This window comes from Meleagris gallopavo, chromosome 7, assembly GCF_905368555.1.
Source record: "Meleagris gallopavo chromosome 7, MGAL_WU_HG_1.1, whole genome shotgun sequence".
Classification (NCBI taxonomy): domain Eukaryota; kingdom Metazoa; phylum Chordata; class Aves; order Galliformes; family Phasianidae; genus Meleagris; species Meleagris gallopavo.
In genome coordinates, this window is record NC_139410.1 from 35,031,258 (window position 1) to 35,053,698 (window position 22,441).

General features: G+C 48.2%; 1 protein-coding gene across 7 annotated transcripts in view; it reads right to left on the reverse strand.

Annotated features, from left to right (window-relative positions):
- CACNB4 (calcium voltage-gated channel auxiliary subunit beta 4) overlaps nucleotides 1–22,441 on the reverse strand; it is a 77,181-nt gene that overhangs the window by 54,647 nt on the left and 93 nt on the right. For all 7 annotated transcript variants that reach the window (XR_014884339.1, XR_014884336.1, XR_014884337.1 and 4 more), the window contains exon 2: nucleotides 22,286–22,369. Coding sequence is in view for 3 of the 7 variants with exons in the window: in XM_085227957.1 (XP_085084083.1) it covers nucleotides 22,286–22,369 (84 nt within the window). In the remaining 4 variants the exon portion in view is untranslated. The remainder of the gene's footprint in view (nucleotides 1–22,285; nucleotides 22,370–22,441) is intronic.

Genomic DNA, 22,441 nt, shown 5'->3' on the forward strand with positions numbered 1-22,441 from the left:
ACACACATCCATATATCCTCAACTATTAATTACCCACTCATTTCTAAGTTATCCAAAGGTAGGAATAGTGGTTTTCCCAGAGCACAAATTTTGTACAGAACCACTGGAAATAGCGTGCAAAGCCCAATCAAATGATTACACAACGCAATGGCAGCACTTGCACTGTTCTTTGAGGAGATGTAACAATGAACTATTTGCTATTTGAATAAACGCACAGTAACTGGATTACAAAACCAAGTAAATACCTCAGCACTGCAGCATGCAGAGCCAGAATATAAGTCAGCAACTTCTCTCCCTTTTGTACTTTCACAGATTTCACTTTCACTGTGTGCTGTGCTGCTAAGGCAGCGTGCCTGGTGCTGCAGGATGGCACACCTCCGTGCCCTCACCCTGCTGCAGAGCTGAGGATGGACACAAGGATTCACCCCAATGCAGTAAACCCAAATGTTGCCTCCATGAGGATGGACTGAAGTTCTCTAAAGCTCTTCAACTCCAAAAGTAAGCTTGCAATGCTGGCCTCATAGCATTACTTTGGACTAATGAGATACTAACTGCTGAGAATGAACCCGCTCCTTCTAGCATCTTTCAGCACACAAAACCTCCAGAATTTATCAGTGTATTTCATCCAAAACATAAGCATTGGGTTTGACCTTTCGGTGCCTGAATTTCGGGTCCTGATGAAAAAAATTCCTCTCCCCATATGTTGTTCTTGCTGAAATCAGCAGAACAGCCCAAGTATATATTTCATTAATATAAAGGAAGAGGACCGTCAGCATTCTCCAGCAATCCACCAAAGGCAGGACTTGCTTCCATCGCTTGGAAGGAGGCCAGCTCCTCACTCTTCTGTGCTACTTAGCATAGCCCAATTCCTCATCCTTCTCCCTCTACAGCAATCTATTTTTTTCCTCTCTCTTTTTCTGTTTTATAATACAGATTAGATAAGCACATGGTTGTAACAACAACAGCTTCTGCCTCGGGGTGGAAGTATGAACAAGACAACCTCTTGAGATCCCACTAACCTCCTTTTCTAACATCTCATGAGCGATGAGAACTGGATGACATCTGTGATGTTTCACAGTCCTAGAGATTCCAGGTAAATAAGTATGTATTTATGCTCCACAAGAAAGAAGCACCGTGTTTGGGGTATGTCTTGGTGCAGAGGATCCTCTGCATTTAAAGGTTTAATTCAAAGAGAGACCTGGATGGTATGCTTTAATTCCTTGAATTTCAAGTAATAAATTAGCCTGGTAGGGTCTAATTTGACAGTTCTTCTGGAGGAAGCGAGGTGCCACCTATACTGAAACACATTTATCTGACACTGTTATATAAAGGCTGCTATAATTAAAGAGAGCGTGAAGACTTCATTGTCACTTTCTCTCAGTTTAAAGCACCTGCAATGAGAGAGGTAACCTGACGACATCGGTAGGTATCCTCTATATTGAACCAGTTGTGAGATTTCTCTTTGCTGCAGGCTCTAAGGAGGTTTGCAAAGAGCTGAGCTGTGGGAAATTCCAAGCCACAGCTGCGGCCTTCCAGAGCGTGTCTGATAAAGAAGAGTGGATTATCTCAGGTATGAAGGTCCTCTCAGCTCGAGATAGCCCTACTGTAATTATGGCTTCCAATGGTGTGAAGAAATGAGCATGGCCAATCTGAAATGGCCTGCAAAATACTGCAAGACACAGCTGATGGCATTACCACTGCATTAACGTGGGTGTCCCCCTCAAGAACTCAGGACTTGCACTGAAGAACCTGTGTGGATCTGCGGGCTCTGAGCAGGCACAGCAATCTCCCTCCTGCAACATCCATCTATCAGCAGCAAGCAGCATCCACCTGGCTGAAATACCAACTGCCTTCACAGCTCCAACCCAAAATGATGGTTGTGCTGTGGCTCTTTGTAGGAAGGAAGATACAGGGATTGTTTTCAGAGGAGATGCACATTTATATCTTCCATGCCAAAAAGCATCCTGGCCAGAGGATTAAGCATTTGTTTTGTTTCTTATTTTAAGCTCCTCTCCTCTTCTTATGAATGTTAATCAATCTCCTTAACTGCCATAAGTGCTGATGCTGAGTATTGCTGAATACCACTTCAGCCTGCAACTGATGAAATTATGGAAAACTATCAATAAAAGCCAATTAGTAACCTTATGGGAAGGTGGTGCTACTTTACCCAAGTAGCTGAAGTTACCCCTGCATTCTGGAAAGCCTCATCAGCACTGAAACACAGCCCTGCATGCCAAAAGAGCAGCAGTTCCCACCTGGGCTGGGGAAGGAATGCCCCACTGCTATGAGGGGCTGCAGGACAACGTGGTGTTCACATCCTCCCACAGATGTGCAGCTCAGAAAGCTCCCAGACACTGCAAATTTCCCAAAGGCATTCAAATATTTGCAGTCCTCTCAGTAAACGTTCACACAGATGTGACTGAAATATATTTCTCATAAATCACAAATATCCTGTAATAACTCTTTAGAGAAAACAAGGCCCAGGCTGAGCAGCTGGAGATGGACAAACATGGCCCTGCCAGCTAAAAACGAACCGCCAACGTCTGCAAAAAAGCCATCAGCTCACTGGAGAATTTTCCATTTAGAAAAATTAGTAAACCTACAGTTTCTATTTTGCATTTAGGGTGGCTTAGTCTAGGACACATGGTATATAAAGAGGAGTCAGCCAAAGAGCTTTTAGTCCTAGAGCTAAGGAGCACTTTTGTTGTTCCTGCTAGGGAGCTAAAGGGAAAAATAAGCAAATAAAGCCAGGCAAACTGACAGAACCTTATCTGTACTTTGCTGCTTCTCCTTGGGATTTGACAGGGATGGCTTGATTAGCCTGTTGATTTTACTGCATCTCGTTATGCTTTATAATCCCATTACCATACTGCAAGACAGCATTTTGAATTTCATGGCGAGGGACTGTGGGAAGCTTCAGTTCGTTTCAGCAGATTTCCATGACACCCATCCAAACGGAGAAGCTGATGCAGAAACAACAGATCAATGAACGGGCAGCCACTTATCCAACCCAATGTCTTTAAATATTTAGTCAGGACTGCTGAGAACCGAGTGGAGAAAAGCAAAGATTCAAGGATTTTACTGCCTATTTAAGTAAGAGGAGTTCTTGCCTCTGCAGTCTCTGAGAGACCTTTGCTCATCTGCCCGATGAAATGATCAATTTGGGATACTCTCGCCATTCTAAAGCAGAACATAAAGTCTGTGTAAGAAGTCTTGAAAATGATGGCTGCTCATCATCATCATCGTGGGACTCTCCTGGAACACTTAAGCCAGTAGAAGAATCCTAAAGCATATTCCTAGCATGCTTCATTTTGAGAAGTGCAGAGCAGCCACACAGCCCCTCTTTCTCCCAGCCCACACCTCTGGGCAGGGTCGACTTGCATACAGATCCCAGTTTGGTGTGAGCCCAGGGGTGCTCAGCACCAGCAGAGAAAGGCAGACAGAACCCAGGATGTGGAGTCATCTGCATGCAGGGTGACAAACAGCTGCAGCTCTCCCTTAATCAGTGATAGGACGAGAGGAAACGGCCTCAGGTTGCTCCAGGAGAGGTTCAGCTATTGGCACAGCTGCCCATGGAGCGGGGGTCACCATCCCTGGGGTGTCCCAGAGCTGTGGGGATGTGGCACTGAGGGATGTGAGCAGTGGGCATGGTGGGATGGGTTGGGGATCCTAGAAGCCTTTTATAACCTTATTGGTTCTATGATTCTAATTCCTGTGGCATCCCCAAGTGCTCTGTATGGCAGCAGGGCTGTGCGAATCCTTGTACAAAGCTGGGGCTGTCGGGAGCACTAAAAATACCTTTGACTCTTCCTTACAAAAGAGAACAATGGTAATTATAGAAATCCTTGTGGCAACGCAAGGTACAGGTATGAAAAGCCCTGTCTGTAAAGAGGGTCGATGCATGAGGAGCTACTAAAATAGAATAGAATCTGTTCCTCAGCTTCCAGGCAAAGATGTCTGAATTCATCCATGAACATTTAACATCCCCAGTTGGTAGCAAAGCACCAACGCTCATGGTGCTAAGATGCCAGTCTGAAAGCTTGGGTGTCGTTCAGAAGCTTGATCAGACCACATAATTTCTGACGGTCTGAACATTTATACCAACACTGCTCTTTCTCCCCTGCCTCTTTCATGCAGTTGTTAGATACGCATCATCACTAATCTCTCAAATCCTACAGGCATGCATAAAAAAAGTACAGGATGATCAGTCGATTCCAGCCTTTGACAAGATCCTTACAGAGACTACTTTAAAAATAAGAAAGAAAATCCCTAAATAGATTGCTGAGAGGAAAGTTACGTCTCATATGTAGAACTGCCTATGAGACAGGAAACAAAAAGCAAGAATAAATGGAGAAAGACTAATATTTAGGGCCCAGTATTTGCTATGGTCCACAGGAGACCATTACAGTAACAAAGTTTTCCCACAAAAGGGAGTGAACAGGGAAAAGTTCAGCTTGAACAGCTAAGCTTGACCAATTTACAAGTGGAAAACAATATTATAATTGGAAGTATTGAGAATAATAAATAATGGCAGCTCTGCCATCTCTACCATCTGGATGAGGAACACAGAATTAAATGGTTAAAAAAAACCCTCAAAACTGGCAGGAGAAAATATTTATCCAAACCGTAGAAGAAATCTGAATATTAAAATACACAATAGAGTAAAAAACTTATAAAGCCTCTCTTTAAAAAATGGAGTCAGTCATTTATGTGAATACTACAGCCACGACACCTCTGCAGAGATGAGAAACTCATCTGGCTCCAGTTCAGACTAAGTAAAATTAGGATTGAACCCTCATTACTGCTACAGAACGTTACACTAAGGAACACAGCAAATGTCTTAGCAGTGAATCTTGCTGCCACCTCTTGGTTCAGCAGAAAATAATGGCAGAATCAGACTTCTGCCTCACGTTGTGCAGAGGAGCACCTGAGCAGCTTTCACTCATTGCCCACCTGGCTCACCCTCAGCCCTGGGAAACCTCTGCTTTTATTGCTGCCTTCAGGCTCTGGTGGGTACAAGAGCTGATGCTACTTTGTGTAGCAAAGTGCTGGCTTTGACTGTCAAGCTGTAGGCCAAAGAATTCCACCCGTGCACCACTGCCCTTACAGAGACCCGTGATTTTGTGTTAGAACAATAACTCCCACTGGGATCACAGCAGTTCCCAGGGAGGCATTTGCTTTTAACTTGTAGACATCAAGGAAAAGACAAGTCCTCAACCTCCCTCTCCTCCAGGAGCAAAGGTTAACCATCTTGAGCAGCCAAATGCTGCCCACGGCTGCCATGGGAGCTCAGCTCAGACACCTTCATCCTCTGCTTTGTGGAAAGAGCTCCTCACACCCAAAGCACCCCAAGCAAAGCTAACTGAAGATACCTGTTCCTTTCGTACGTGCACAGCTCACGAGGAAAAACCCCACTGAAACTTTCTGTTTTCCTAATCATTTGAACAAAAAGATGCAGAGCATTAAAATGGCACTTCCATGGAGTACTGCTTTAAAGAAGACTGATGCTGTTCAGAAAAACGTAACACACACCTTATGCTTCCCTTTGCGAGGTGGCTTTCCCTCCCTTTCTCTTACTGTCCATCTGCTCAATCACACCTCAGGCCTTATCCTCCAACTGCATCTTTGCAGCTGATGAGTGTTTTAATTCCTGCCCATGTTTACAAGCTGTCAAATCCCTTCAATGGGTTCCCTGCCCTGACCAGGAGCGGGACAGCAGCTGGCCAAAGAGGAGGAGGATTTCCCCTGCCTGCCCTGCTGCTGCTCCCACTGCAGGCAGACTGCATCCCTGTCCCATCCTGCCTCCTTGGCTGGTGGTGCATCACTCACGCCTCTTCTCACTGCTGTGACTTCTTGAATGTAATGAGATGCAATTGCTTTGCAGGAAGCAGCATAATTAAGTATTTAAGTAAAATTCCCTGCAGGGATATGTTGAAACAGCAATACAGCCAGGCAGTACCAACTCCAGAATTGGAAGCAGTTTTTCAGGCAGGTGAGAACGTGCAGCATCTTCCCTGCAGGCATTCAAGGCCAGGCTGGATGTGGCTCTGGGCAGCCTGGGCTGCTGGTTGGTGACCTGCACATGGCAGGGGGTTGGAACTGGATGAGCACTGTGGGCCTTTGCAACCCAGGCTGTTCTGTGATTCTTGTAGTGAGGCACTTAATGCATGCTCAGTATTGCAACTTACAGACTTAGTCATGAAAAGACTTTCATGAATGTTTTTCATAGCAGCAGGAAGCAAGCATTAAAGACCAAATAGCTTCTCTTGTCAGCAGACCCGTTCCTTCCCACACACACACACACCTGTGCTCCACCAAACCCAAAAGCCCAGAACTCCTCACACAGCAAAGTCAGCATTATTCACTTTTATCCACCTTTTGAAGAACCCACCTGAACCTCGGGTGGGAACGTAGGTGGCAAGGGCACAGGTGACAAAGGAACAGCAGCGAGCTGAATGATGCCCTGAATTTGTGAATGTGGCTCAACAGGTGAAGCGTGATGGCTCTGACACATTCATGGAAATGTTTTCATAAAATACCAAATGTCTTCAGTTCTCTGCAGATCCTAAAACAGACACGAATGCCTTTATCTTAAATGATCTATGGTACAGGGTAATGAAAATATTCCTTCTACCTACACTAATCTTTGCTCTTCCTCGGAGCATTAACAGCCATCAGCTCCCAGAAGGTTCTTCCGTCCTGCTCATGTCCATAATGCAAAGTAATGCATCCATTTTCAGAAACTGAGAAGAACCATTTCCAGAAAAGCTTTTATTGTAGCAAGAGCCATAGGCATGGTCTGCCAACCACAAACAGCAAACACCCTCAGGGCGTCCTCGGGTGCCAGTATTATCCTCACAGGTACTTTGCTGTACAGGCAGTGCTCTCATAAGTCCCTTGAATGAGCAATGACAGGCATTGGTAGCACCAGGAAGATCTCGTGTGCTGTGCCATCTAGTTTCACACGAGCTAATGAGGCCTTTGGTCCTGCTGAGTTTGGTGGGAAGCTGTGGTCACTGCCAGGACGCCCAGCTGCTAGCTTGCTTCTGGCATTGCAGGGCCATGAAATCACCTGGAATGACCTTATGGAGCGAGGAAGTGGCACCACTGACTACATGCACAACGGGAAAATAGCTATATTGTATGTATATGTATATGTATGCTTCACCTCTATCATTCATTAAGCAAAGCTGGGGCAAAATCCAAGTATTTCAAGGGCCTCTTTGCAAGAGGAGCACTGTGTGGTTTCAGCCAGGTTCTACAGTACAAACAAAGCAGCCTCCACACCTGTGTTCCAGGCAGAGCAAACACACACTGAGCTTCAACTTCAGATATCAAGTGCTGGAGATATGGTGCAAAAGCAAATTGTTAAAGGCTTTGTGGGTTGCATTCTCATAACTACATTTCAACCTCACAGAATATTTTATGCATCCAGCGCCTCAAACAGCACTGCTCACAGAACCTCTCTCCATACTGCTGCAAACACACTGCCAAGTGGAGCAACTGGAGGACGTGAAAGACAGAAAACACTCCTGTTCCACTTCACTGATCACAGGGAAACAGAAATCCACAGCATGCACCCATTCAGTTCGTCCTTTTTCGTGCCATCACATCCTTCCCATTCTCCTACACCTCAAATAATTCATTTCTTCCCCGTCTGTTTCAAAGCATTGCCTGCTTCTGCTGTGCTCAGCCCAACTCCTTCTGCTCCTGGTATAGCCACAGCCTCCAAGACGACACCAGCATGGGATCCTCCTGTGCCACCCATCGCACAGCCCAACTATCCCAGCCCCAGGGATGCTGCAGGACAGCTGAACAGCTCTGCCTTCACTGTGCCCCCCAGATAGGCCATCCTCTAACCTGGGAATTCTGCTGGGAGCAGCCACCGTCCTCCCTCACCAATTGCTGTTAGTCAGCAATAAGAATACACAGCACATCGCACGCAAAGCAGAAGGTCAGACACGTGGGGCTGGGACACGACAGCAACTAAAAAGGGACATGCCTCCATTTTAAGGACTCCTCTGCTAAAATTTATAGCGTGCAGCAGTTAATAAGGGACAAAACCCCGTTTCCCTTCTGCTGCGTGGCCTCATGCTGCTATTTTGGATGTGGGTTACCATGGTAATCAGCAGAGCCCAGAATGAATTTGTGTCGTCATAATTGCTGCAGTTTTGGGCACACAGCTCCATACTATCTTACTATTGCTTGCAGTGGCTGGAGCTTTTGTGAAGCACAGGATCTAATGAACGAGCCACCACCAGAGATGTTCACCACTGCCATCTTCCACGTGCATTGCCCAGGGCCCAGCAAGCTTGCATTAAAAACAATAATAACAACAAAAATTAGGACACAGCATACAAACCAAAGCAACCTATGCCACAATCCTGAACTGGGGCACACAGCCAAACATCTGAGTGTGAGCCAAACATCTGCACAAGGAGGCTGTGGATGCCCCATCCCTGCAGGCATTCAAGGCCAGGCTGGATGTGGCTCTGGGCAGCCTGGGCTGCTGGTTGGTGACCTGCACACAGCAGGGGGTTGGAACTGGATGAGCACTGTGGGCCTTTGCAACCCAGGCCATTCTGTGAATCACTCTATGAGCGCAGCACACTGTGAACAACCTCCTTTCCCCAACTAAAGACCTCTTGGTGCAGCACGTGGCCAGCTGGGCGCACTGCCTGCTGTGAGAGTTACACTTCCAGGACTGCCTTTGTGTTTTGTTTGCTCTCTCGTTTCATTCCTCACCACTTAGCATTGCCAAAACAGCAAAACAGTCTCATTTCCAGCAGCAATTCTGGTTTCCTCTTCCAATTTTTTTCTTTTTAATGATTTAATTCAGCCAAGAGTTGATCGTTTTACAAATCTGCTTTAAACTTACGGAACTCCAGCTCTCAGTAACGACATCGTACCTCACAGACCCACCCTGCCTTGCCCAGCAGATAGCTGTGTATCCGGGCACATCAGCAGATCACAGTGCCAGGAGCAAAAACAACTTCTGCATCTGCACTCTTTGCTTCTACGAGCTCCATGTCCAGAGATTTGATGATAAATTACACGTACATTTGTGGTCCGATAGCACGCACTTCGCTTCCGAACGCATGGGCTGCAATTCCACTCCACGCAAACGCTGCGCCGCGGAGCGCGGCGGCTCTCGGGGGAACAGCGCCACCGTGCGGCGCCTCCAGGAACTGCAACGCTTTCAGCTCCGAGCGGCGTAGCTCACTTCTGAGCCGCTGCAAACGCAGTTTTGCATGACTTTAAGTAAGATAATGAAGAAGTGAGAATCGTGTGTTTCATAAGTGACAAAACACTTTTTAGTAATTCTACAGGAGCTTCTTAGTGGTGCAGGAAAGCCCAACCCGTTGTTTTCTAAGTGCTGACCAACCAGTGACCCTGAGCAGCTTCATTCAGACATCCCCATCAAAAACCAACAGAAGAGCAAAGGGTCTGCCTGGAGCACAGAGGAAAAAATCTGTGAAAAAAAGGTTTTAAAATGTAGGAAGGGTAATAATTTGTGACTTTCTACAGAAATGGTCAGCTCAGAAGCCTACAAGTCTCATCCAAAACACTACTTATCTTTCCAGGATCAGATACTTAATTCCCATGGAATTAAATGACATTTATCGTTCCAAAATACCAGGACTGCACACCTGGCAGGTCAGCACAGAGGAGTTTGGAAACCCCATGGGCATATGAAGGTCTCATAGGAGCAAAGCATGCTGCTCCCTGCCTGATGCAAGCTGAGCCCTCAGCAGGGCACCAGTTAACCTGTGAGTAAGAAAGAAGAGCAACAACAACTACTATTAATTCTTAGGTCAGCAGACAACATTTTCACAAAAATCTATTATTAAAATAGAAAACTCTTGGAAATGTAATGGTTGACTGCTTATTTTTAAACCAGTCCTGCAGTTGGATCATAGAATATCATAGAATCACAGAACGGCCTGGGTTGCAAAGGACCACAGTGCTCATCCAGTCCCAACCCCCTGCTGTGTGCAGGTCGCCAACCAGCAGCCCAGGCTGCCCAGAGCCACATCCAGCCTGGCCTTGAATGCCTGCAGGGATGGGGCATCCACAGCCTCCTTGGGCTACCACTAGAACTGCCATAAGACTAAGAGTAAGGTAGCAACGTGTCATCATTTAACCTGGGATGGTCTCCAAAAAACATCCTGGGAAGTCTAATATAGAACACAATTGTGGAAAAAGTGAAGAGAGTGAGCAAAATAATTTAAATAATAGCTGCAGTGAAAGTAAATCAGACTTGAGATGGCTTTCACTGGGCAACATATAAAAACAAGTTGATAAGGTTCTCTTCCAAATCTATCAGACTGGAATTTGTATGGTATTTTAATAAAAGGGCTGATCTGCCAAAAATCAATAGTCTGTATTAAAGAGATTACAAAATGCTTAATCGATAGCCCTGAGCTTTCATGAGATTGCTTAATATGAATGTCAGGCCTAGGGGGACACAGCTTCCAAGGGCACAAAGCAGTGTGTGCCCCAACAAACTCCAAAATAAAGCAGCACTGGGGAGTGGAAAAGGCTGGCAGAGCAGTCAGAGCACAATGCTGTGCCTAACAAGGGAAACGCAGCCCCTGGGGCCTGAGCAGAACCAAAATAAACCCAGACAACAACAAAAGAGCATCGAGTGGCCATCGGAGAGACGCTGAGTGACCTTGCTGCAGGCGCTGCTGGATGTGCCATCTTCTATTACCCACACTGGGGACAGATGCCAAAAAATGGAAAGAATCCAGAAATAAAGTCCAGCAATCATCTGAGCTCTGAAGACACATCCTGACAAGAGAGAGGTTAAGTAGTTTACATTGTGTATTGGTAAATGCAATGCTGCTGCCCCTTGGAGCAAACTGCCCCAAAAGGGGATTGCTCACTGCCTGCTAACTTGGTGCATTATCCATCCGCATGGAGCCCTTAAAGGCTGAGCTGTAACATCCAGCACTATTTTTAGCACACCAATTAGCAACAGAAGGCCTCATCAGCCCGGTGCTACCTAGCAGGGTAGGCTGTACAAAAGCTCCTTCTCATTGCAACATGAGGAAATGCAAATGGTCAACTGCTGTCATACAAGGTCCCCCACGGGCCGTTCATATTCCATCTTCCTGTTTGATCCAAATTGCTTTTGGTGCCATTCCCACAAGTGGTTTCTCTTCATTTAGCAAGATGGAGATGTGCGGGGGCAGCAAACTTCAATTTTACTGACTATGGCAGACGGGGGACATACTGTGTTATTAGGGTTGAGGAAACTGGGCTTGTATAGCCTGGAGAAGAGAAGGCTCTGGGGAGACTTCACTGTGGCCTTCCAGTACTTGAAGGGAGTGGATAAACAGGAGGGGGAACGGCTGTTTGTGAGGGTGGATGGTGATAGGACAAGGGGGAATGGTTTTAAACTGAGACAGGGGAGGTTTAGGTTGGATATTAGGAGGAAGTTTTTCATGCAGAGGGTGGTGAGGCACTGGAACAGGTTGCCCAAGGAGGCTGTGGATGCCCCATCCCTGCAGGCATTCAAGGCCAGGCTGGATGTGGCTCTGGGCAGCCTGGGCTGCTGGTTGGTGACCTGCACACAGCAGGGGGTTGGGACTGGATGAGCACTGTGGGCCTTTGCAACCCAGGCCATTCTGTGATTCTATGAACCCCTTCTCCAAATGGGGTCTGTGGTGAGCAGGACTGCCGTGAGAGAAGCAAGGGAACATCCGGAGCTGCGTGTTCAGCACAAGCGTACAGATGAGCTAAAAATAAAGGTGGGGCCAAAGGGAGACGTTTGAGTCAATGTATGTACTGTAGGAATTTAGGGCATGATTCATTAGCCAAAAAAATCCCAACACCCTCTGTAGCTATTTTCAAGGAGGTACATGCATAATTGATGCGGAACAAGAGTGGGCCGCAATTTCCCCCACGCTGCTTCTGCATAAATTACACTGCCTTGTAATTCATCACACTCCTGTTTTTCCCCCATGTAAGCGGTAACCTCTCATTTACCGATCCTGGAAAACAGGATCATCTGCAAACGGGAGCAAAGTATGTACTGGTGAAACGGCTGCAGGAAGCTCCTGGCCCAAGATAACTGGAAAGGGAAATATTTTTCAGTAGGAGGATCATTACGTGGTGACCTCCCACTGTTATTTCATTTTTGATAACCACAGTTGATGACAGAATACAGAAGTGCTTCTAAACCGGCAGCACTAGGCTCAGGGAGGGCCCAAAGCATAAGTATCATAGAATGGCCTGGGTTGCAAAGGCCCACAGCGCTCATCCAGTCCCAACCCCCTGCTGTGTGCAGGTCGCCAACCAGCAGCCCAGGCTGCCCAGAGCCACATCCAGCCTGGCCTTGAATGCCTGCAGGGAGGGGCACCCATTATACTGAAGTTTAAAGTGCCATGTGATTTGTCATGGAGGGATGTAAGCAGCTCAGTTCCTTGTTCATGCTCTAAAGCAGAAAAATCCTTAAAATGAAAAAATAAGGCCCCTCGGCTCCTGACAAGGATAAAAGCCAAGAGAATCTGATGTGCAGAACACAGTGATGTGAAGAGGTACACATTCCAGCAGCTCTGGGAGAAGGGAAGAACAGGAATTGCAGGCAATGCTGCACTTGCTCAGCAAGAAGCCGTGCTGTGGATAGGCACTAAAAAGGTATGTGAAGCTTGCATGGAAAAATCCATCCACCAGGGACACCAGTAACACATTTGCACCTCTGTGCCTGATAAAGGAGGACAAGGCAACAGGAACTAAGCGGGACAAGAGCAGGTAAAAGGATGGAGGGGGCACACAGCATGTGCATGCTGCTCTCCTGCCTACATAATGGATGTTTCAGCATCAATCACGGGAAGCAAGTTCATCATAAAGACTCTCAGAAGGAAGGCCTGGATGTTCAGCCAAACAGATGGGTGTGCTCTGCTCAGCAATGCTTACTTCATTTTTTTTTTTTTTTTTTTTAAATGCACTGTCGGGCTCTGAAAATCATGTTTGACAGCAAATGCCATCTTCCTCCTGACTGCCGGGTAAGGCGAAGAATAAAGCACCCGTTTCCCTGAGTGTCCACTTCTGTATCAGAGCTTGAGATTGGTGTTAAGGGGCTCAGCATTAAGACTTGTAACTCAAGTTCTCACTGAAAAAAAGGGGCAAACTCAGCAATCCATGAAGAAGAGCCTCTGTCCTTCACTCCAGGCAGCCCTGCACACAGAGCACTGCACCCCTCGCCCCCTGCCAGGCACACAGCTGCAGCCATCCCTCATTCCACCTTTATTTCACGATGTGCACATCTACATCTGCTGAAGAGGAATCGTATCCTTGGCTTCGTGCGACCTTCATTCAACTGCCTGCACAGAATGATTCATGCAAACCTCAGTGCTGTTGAGCAGCACACATCTGGGGTTGTCGCTCCCTAAGAAAATTACTCAGGCTGGTTTTACCTTGAACTGCAGATGCAAGGCGAGGCAAAAAGCCTACAGCAAAATGCAGGGAGCAGAAATCCACTTTCTTCTTAGATGAAGGTGGTAAAAGCAACAGGTTTGGAGCCATGACCAAGAGAGTGCACAGCCTAAAAGGAAAGTGTGTGGCGTTTTGGTCATGCCATGAATACGCTGCAGGAACCTGGATGAGTGCCGGACAAGGTTGGCATGCAGCAAAGGATCATTTTCAGCAAGGCTTTCAAGCTAAGTAAACTTTGCTTTGCTTTCTGGAGGTCTGGTCACTGAGTAACCTCGTTGTTACCACTGAGAAAACAGGACTGTGTGAGCTTAAGTCAAGATGCTAGGGAAAATCTCATTGCTTTGCAGGAGTCTCACAAGCTACATCCCAGATCTGGAAAAACATCTTCAAGAAACAGAAAGAGACTGTTTAAGATCTCTGTAGAGGGCCCCTAGGAAGGCCAACACTTGGTTACAGGAAAGCATGTTGCTCTCGCTTTGCTGCTGTCTCCTTTTTGCCAGGATTTCTACCAATTCTGTCTCTAACCCTACAGGGAAAACAAAGTGGAAAGCAGACAAAACCCAAGGAACTGCTGCAGTATGAGCAAACATGGGCAAGGCACATCCAACTGCCAACAGCTCCTTGAAGGAGAAGAGGGGAGGCAGATTTTTCTATCAGCGAAGATGAATAAAGTTGTGGAAGAGAGAATTTGTGCACAAGTTCCCATTCTGGCAAGCCCACTAACGTTGCTAGTTCTTATACTCCTTGTTCTGCAAACAGCTACGGACACAGTCTGCCCTCTTCTTTCCCCTTCTTCCTATTCCCTCTTTCCCTTCTCCCCTCCTATTTCCTCTCTCCTTTTTCCTCTACTCCTGTTTATTTTTGCTTTTTAAACTTTCCTCTAACTCTCCATGTTGCGCTGCTATTTGATGAGCATCCTTCCCATCACCCGGCCCCTGCCCTCCCACCTCCCTCAGCCATCCTGACCCCACCTCACTCCTCACATCTCCAACACAGCCTTTACCTCTCACAGAAGCAGGTTACATCTGGAAGCCCTCGATTCCCTCCCCGGCCCTGCAGGAAACCATGGGGATGGGCCTCATTGCCTCCAGCATCTCACTGCCAAGTCTTTCCTCTGCATCACCCAAAAGATCAAAACCAAAAAGGGAATATAATATTTAAGCTGTAACTGCCAAGAGCTACTCTGAAGATTAATGATTGGCTGGAAGCTTAACGCATCTTGGGCCATTAACCCCAACTGGTCATTACGCCCTAAGAAATGTCTTGTGCTGAGGTCATTTTTATCATTTTAAGATGAATAAAAGAGGGGAAAAAAAATAACAACACAACATCCCCTTATGGAACTTCTCCTAATGGGAATCTCAGCCTCAGTTGCTAGGAACAGATCACCTAAGGAACGAATGCTCCTCCAGACACAAGGATCTGATCATAAGGACTGGCCTTGGACTGTGTGCTCTTCCAGTCCCCAAACATCTTTCCTAAGAGGACACCAGCCTTTTGGTGGCTCAGTGCTGTGCCCTCGGCTGCCGGTAGGGACAAGACAGGAGCAGGTGGTGGCCCCTCCATTGCTTTCCTACAGAGACAGCTGCTCTTCAGGAGCGACAAAACTTCCAGCCATGACATTCCAGGTACATAGGCTCCAAAAGTCCTTCACAAAAACTGGAGTAAAACACCTACGTATAATATGTATTGTCACCACAAGGACCTGATATAGGGCAAAATACCACTGAACCCACAGGATAGGAAGAGTTCACAAGACCAATGCATTCCCATCCAAAGGATGATGTGAGAGCACTCGCTGATGGAAAACAAAGGGAACAAAGCTAAGGGAGCACACAAAGCACAGAAGTACTGTACAGAAGTACAGCCATTAGGATGTAAGCTTAAGGCCACGCAGGAACCCACAGAGACATGTGAAGTGCTTACAACACCCAAGAACTAAAGTACTTCTACATGCAAAACAAGCAAAGCTAGTTGCAGGAGGAGCCCTGAAACCTCATTTGAGGACCTCAAGTTATCAATTAGCCAAAAGCCATCAGAAGGCGACTGGGTAACAGGCGGATGTGATAAAACCAGCCTCCAGCTGCACACCGTGTGAGCATCTGAGGTGGTGCTCAGGGACATGGTTTAGCAGAGGGCTGTTAGTTAGGGTAGCATGGTTAGGTTGTGGTTGGACTCGATGATCTTCAAGGTCTTTTCCAACCTGAGTGATTCTGCGACTCTATCCGAGGTGGCTGAAATTCCTACCCAAACCTGTGTGTAACGAATTGTGCGAGAGATCTACTTCCACATTTCTGAAAAGCAGAAAAAAAAAGCAGAAATCTGAAGATTATACACATCAGGCTTTCCCACGTAGCCCTGAAGCCAACAGAAAAGAGTAAAGGAGCTATTTATCCAACTCTGCAGGTCACCCAAGGCCTAATAATTTTAGGGAAAAGCTATTTCTGTCTCTACCATATGCTTTGCAGAGCAACAGAACATATTTTAACAAATACAGGTTTGGAGTCCCATGTAATCATCTCTGCTTCCTCTACATTCAGCACAGACAATCACATCAAGATTGCATTGCACACAAGCCATCCGTGTCCATAGAAACTGCATGACAGCACACGCAGTCAGAGCCTCGCATGCCTTTCGTTCCCAAAAACCTGGGAAAATGGCTCCAGTCCTCATTGCTACGCTGTAATCACACGGCTGGAGTTCTGCACATGCTGTCAGCACACAGCAGCGGGGCTGGGAGGGCACAGTGCTGCCAGCAGTGCTCGGGGCAATGCTTGAAGATAGGACAAGGGGGAATGGTTTTAAACTGAGACAGGGGAGGTTTAGGTTGGATATTAGGAGGAAGTTTTTGAGCCAGAGGGTGGTGAGGCACTGGAACAGGTTGCCCAAGGAGGCTGTGGATGCCCCATCCCTGCAGGCATGCAAGGCCAGGCTGGATGTGGCTCTGGGCAGCCTGGGCTGCTGGTTGGCGACCCTGCACACAGCAGGGGGTTGGAGCTGGATGAGCACTGAGGTCCTTTTCAACCCAGGAAAGCCATTCTGTGATTCTATGTGCCAGCAGTACGCCCAGCCCTGTGCCACAGCAACACATCTTCACAGCCAAGGCTTTGAGAGCTGACCTGTGAGCACCCCGTGCTTGGTGTGACACTACTGGCACCCCCAGTGTTACCGTAACAGGGAAAGCATCGCACTGCAACCACACTGCACGACAAAGAGAATTAATCTCACGGGTGACACTAGGAGAATGCACTGCAACAAACACCCACGCCACACAGAGAGACGGGTAACTCCAAAATACAGGAGATTTTGGATGAGAAATAGCCAAATCCTATTTTTTTATTCATACCTACGCTGCCTCTGCTATTAATATCTGACTTCTCTTGCGTGACTTGAGGCTATTTTAAAAACGAAACCTTGTTACCACGGAGACCATAAGCCGGTCAGCACATCTGCTGAAGAACAGGATAGCACGTTTTAAAGTGAGAATTTCAGAGCCGCCCCGGCGGCTGATCCGGGGCTCTGAACACCAACAAACAGAGAGGATAATTCGGGGACTCTTATTTATTACTTATTTCAACACCACGCAATCATGATCCGTATTTGCTTGCAAACAACGACGCCGAAAAACCTTTTCCCTTTTCCAGCGGAACGCTAAGGGGGAACTTAATTTGAGATTCAATTAGCGCATTAAGAAACATTCAATTAAGCTTCCTGGTGACACGGAGCGACGCCGCTACGCTCACATTCCAGAAGCAGCAGTGAGCCTGGCAGGCACAGCCAAGGAGAGGAGCCACGTCTCCTATTCTTCTCTTCCCACCCCAGCAAGAAAATCCATCCGCGTTCCCTTTTATTGCTGCTTACGATGCTCATCCCCACCCACCTCCTCCTCTTCATGCAGGGAACAGCCCACCAAAGGCAAAACTTTGGGACGCTGGGATCAAAGCAGCCGTCATAAAGGACAGCATAAGGTTGATGTGGGTGCCTACAGGAATGGAGGACGCGCTCCATCAGCCTCTCAGAGCACCCAGGGCAACTCTAGGACAACTTTCAGCTGCACAGAATCACAAAGGTTGGAAAAGACCTACAAGATCATCCAGTCCAACCATCAACACATCCCATGACTGTGGGGTAAGCCACACCAGCAGCACCTGGCGGGATGCGAGGCAGGACGCAGCTGTCATCTGGATGTCACCAGCAACAGCCCACCAAGCGTGGGGTTGGGAGCTGCCCAGACACAACCCAGAAACCCAGCCCTCCAGCAGCATTAACAGAGCCTGATTTGGTCTGACAGCCTCCACCGTGTCAGCATTTCTCATAACAACAGCCCTGGCTGTTTGTCTCACCAAGGTCACCACAGACAATCCCACACCGATCATGCCAGGGTCAAATGTCCTCAACAGTGCCCGCCAACAGCAGGCTATCCTCAGTGTGTAGATATGACACTTAGGGACATGGTTTGGTGGGCACAGTGATTACAGATCAGTGATTGGACTTCATGGTCATCAAGATCTCTCCCAACTCCAGTGATTCTGCGATTCCAAGTTATCCCTTCCATTGGAAATAAAGCACAGGCCGTGATGATATCAGTGGAGGATATCATCTCCAAAGTTCACAGCACTTTCCTACATCTACTGAGTGGTGCTGCACACAAACCCCAAACCAGCCTCAAAGTCAGATGGATGTTGGTATGCTATAGACCAAGATGCTCTGTAGAAATTTACTTGTGATGGTTTTGCCTCTCTGCAAGCCTACAGGTTTAGGTTAAGCCAAAGCCAATTGGTCGTAAGGGTGGTCTGACCCAAAAGATGTAACTGTTGTACCATTTAACTGCATTGGTTTAAGAACAAAGGTGAGTTACAGCAACTCTGTGCTGCCATCAAGGCTGATGTTCTTTGGGGAAAGGGCTGAATCTTTTATTCACCTGTCAAATGCCTAAATGGTTGCTAAATGCTGTATAGAAAAAATAATGATCCAGCCCTCTGTCTAAGGAATAATCATATTCTGCAGTAAGTTATATTTTAGAAATTAATGACTCATCGTAGAATTGAGCTCATCCTGTAAGTTACTGAATTTCTAACCTGCTCCTTTGCAGATACACATTTTATCACCCTCATCAGCACTTGATTTTGAGGAACGCCTGGCTCATTGCACATCTGGCTGGCTTGGACAACACTACTCGGTGCCACCTGCTTCTGCTATCAGAAAGTCAGAGGAGAAACAACTCATGATCATAGAATCATAGAATGGCCTGGGTTGCAAAGGACCTCAATGCTCATCCAGTCCCAACCCCCTGCTGTGTGCAGGTCGCCAACCAGCAGCCCAGGCTGCCCAGAGCCACATCCAGCCTGGCCTTGAATGCCTGCAGGGATGGGGCATCCACAGCCTCCTTGGGCAACCTGTTCCAGTGCATATCATCATCAACTCATCTTTCCAAATCTGATATGCAAGTAATTTTGTCTTAAAAAAAAAAAAAGATAACCGAATGCAGATGCCAACAACCAACCAGAGTGCAACCCTCGGTCCTGCAGGAGGAACAGCACAATCACACATTGAGGGGCTGGAAAAACTGACCTGAAAACAAAGCCATGAAGCTCTTTTGATTTTCTTTTCTTTTTTTGGAAGGGGGGAAGGGGAGGTTAGAATGTCATTCTTTGTTTAAAACATTGCCACGGCTTGAGAAGTGCTCAAGTAACAGAAGGACCTGTTTTCTTCTCCTGTAAGTATTGCAGATGAAAAAGCAGTGAGCACAACCACAGCCAGAGATGCAGCAGCGGGTGTAACTCAGCCTGAAAAGAAAACTGACTTTAGCTCCAACTGTCTCTAAAAAATAATCAGCAAAAAGACTTCCAGGAACAAACTGCACCATTTTAGGTGAATTTAAATGTGCTTGAAGTGGACATGGACACTCTACTTGAGGACTCTGGCAAAAGCTCAGTGGGATTTCTAAGTGCTGCAAGACACTCAGGAAGACATCAGCACCAGGCCCTGCTGCTATTCAGGTGCACACAACCCCGTGTTCCACTTCAAGCACCTAAATCACCAAGACATTTACAACTAGAGGCAATGGGCACACGACCAGGCAGTAACAGAACAAGAGAAAACCACCAGGTTTGCAGCCAGACTTCAATTTTAGTTGCATCTTTGAAAGCTGAGCTATTCAAAATTGACACCTCTCCATCAGAGAGGAAACCCACCCACCCATCCTTCAGCTCACCAGACTCAATCCGACATCTCTACAAAGGAGGGCAGACGGAGCAGAGACCTTGGAGGAGAAGACACAGGTGAGCATTTTGTGCCCCAGGGCAGAGCAGCCCCCCGGGCAGGGCTGCATTTAGGGCAGCAGAGGGGGAAGGGATGGGGCCTCACATTCTCCTGCAGAGCCCTCATCTCCGACTATCAAAGTCTCTGCTTCAGACACTGATATCCCTGGGGACTCCTAGTCCAGTAACACAGATACAGCCATTTACCATGAGTTTTTTCCTCCCAGATTGCATTAAGGCATTCCAAAAGGCTTTAAGGACTCCTGGCACACACACCTGCCTCTGCCCTGCACACCCACTGGGCACTTCCATCGGACAAGAAGCAGAGCTGTAACGTTACCTTTGTGCTACTGCTGTTGTTGCTCACCTTCACTTTACTCAACAAAATAAATTCCACTTGATAATGGCAGGTAATAGAAATTAAGTTACCAGAAGTCAAACCAACAAGCAAACAAACCGCGTTACAAGTTGAAATATGAAGTGGAAACAAAGTCTTCCGGAGGAAAAAAAAAAAAACAATGAATTATTATTCCAGCATCTGCAAAATTATAAGCATACGTTTTCAGCTGGCCTACTTATTTCCTTTCTTCACCACACTGATAATTGACTTCTGTCCCTTACGGGCTTCTGAAACACAACCGAGCAGCACCAGCACGGCTGTCAGAGGAGCGGTGTTCAGGGCCTTGTTCAGGGCCCACAGAACAGCCCCAGCTTTGGGCCACTGCTGACGAATCTGCACTTGAACCGATGGCTATTGGTGGCACGATGTGACTTCCACATTTCCCCCCATGGATACTCGCACAGCGTGGCCCTGGAGCCGCAGTGCCAGCATGTAGGCACTGTCAGATATCCACACTTACTGTGCTGCCTTCCAAGTCCAAAAAGGTCCTTTCTGTCCTCATTCACAAGAGGCATCCTATACACATCACACGTAACCTTGCTTCTGTGTCAGGCTGATGAAACCCAGTGCTGGAGGCCCACAGCTCTGTGAGTGCTGACACACACAGCTCAAATCATCACATCTGTGATGCTGCCACGTGCTGCTGACAGCTGTGCCAACACACAAGCTTGTCCACACAATTATCTTCTTGTAAATTAAACTCGCTGATGAACTTAAATGCAACGTAAAGAAAAGTTGTGCAAAGAGTTCAAGCCTGGGGGACTCTTGCATCCGTCCCTTAATGCAAAAGGAAAGTGATGATAAAACTTCCACTGGTAGTGTGAAAACTAAGTCACAGCTCGTAACACACAAGATCCAAAACAGACTTAAAGTCTTCAAGAGATATTAACAGATCCTCTGAATTGTTCTTTTCTTTAAGGGAAACAATACGTGCATACAGCCAGAGCATTACTTGAAGGCAATCCCTGCTGTTAGGACACTTTTCCCCCCCGTGCTCCCAAAGCTGGGCTGTTAGCAGAGGAACCGCACACTGACAGCATGCACAGCTCAGCTGGGACTGCTCTGCACACAGCTGGAACCCCACAGCAAGAACACGGGATGCAAAGGGCTCCTGCACTACAGGAGCAGCCGCACATGGCTGTGTGGAGGAGTGGAAGTGCTGCATGGAGAGAAGCCTGGTATCAAACACAGGGAGAGCTGCTGTGACCTTACCTGAGCGCTCCTTGGAGGCAGCTCCTCCGCTCCGCTCCCTCGGCACGGAGGTGGGAGGGAGCCCAGCAGTTATTTTCGGTGTGCAGCTCACACAATCCCAACGAGATCTTCCTACAGATCTCACAAAGAGCACTACTGCGCCTGCCTGCTTCGCGGGGCTGCAGGGACACCGAGGGGCAGCGCTGCCCAAATCTCTGCGGGCTGAAAAGTCATCTTAGAAAGCGACTGAAACAAGCGAGCCGTCGTTTTTCTGGAAGGATTGAAATTCAGGAGCACAGCTGCCCTCCTTCTGACCTAAAGGTGTATTTTCTCACACACACACACACACACACTCTCTGCTACGTGAGCCCGACGCTGCCACGTGCACGGGCTGAGCACGGCGTGCGCACCGGGACCTGAAGCGCTGAGCTCCGAGCCCTGGAAGCCACGGCGGCTCCTGGGTACGGGAACAGCGCTCACACAACACCGCTTCCATCCCTGCGGGGGCACAGCGCGAGCCGTTCGCGGTCACCGCGCAGTTCTGACAGCGGTGCGTCCTAAGCTCAAAGTGCCGGCGACCTTTCGGCGCACTCCGGCCGCAGATGAGGCGTTGGATGCCCTGAAAGCTAACCTCGCGTCCCTCCTCGCTCGGAGGCTCAGCAGTTCCACGTGCAGCGCTTCCACCGCTCGCGTAAAGCGGGGCCGGGCGGCTCACAGCACAGCACAGCACAGCACGGGCTCACGCTCCGGGAAACGTTTCACCTCTCGGACTTTTAAAGCGAGCGAACGACGCTCCGACACCGCGCAGCACAGAGCCGCTTCCGAGGCCTTCAGCCCCACGGGAGCCGCCCCCGGGGCACCGCCGCTCGCACACGCCGTCCCCCCCCCCCCGCCCCGAGACGACGGCGACGCGCGGACGCGGCCCGGCCCGACTCGGTCGGCTCCGCTCCCCCGGTTGGAGACGCCGCCCCCCGCCTCCATCGCCCCTCACCTGCCGCAGGATGAAGCTGGTGGAGGTGGTGCTGCCGTCCGAGCGCTTCAGCCGGCTGCGGCGCGTGGCCGTGCCCCTCGTCACCTGCGCCGGGGAAAGCGGAGACGTGAAGGTCGCGTGCCGCCCGCCCCGCCCGCCCCGCCGCCCCCCGCAGCT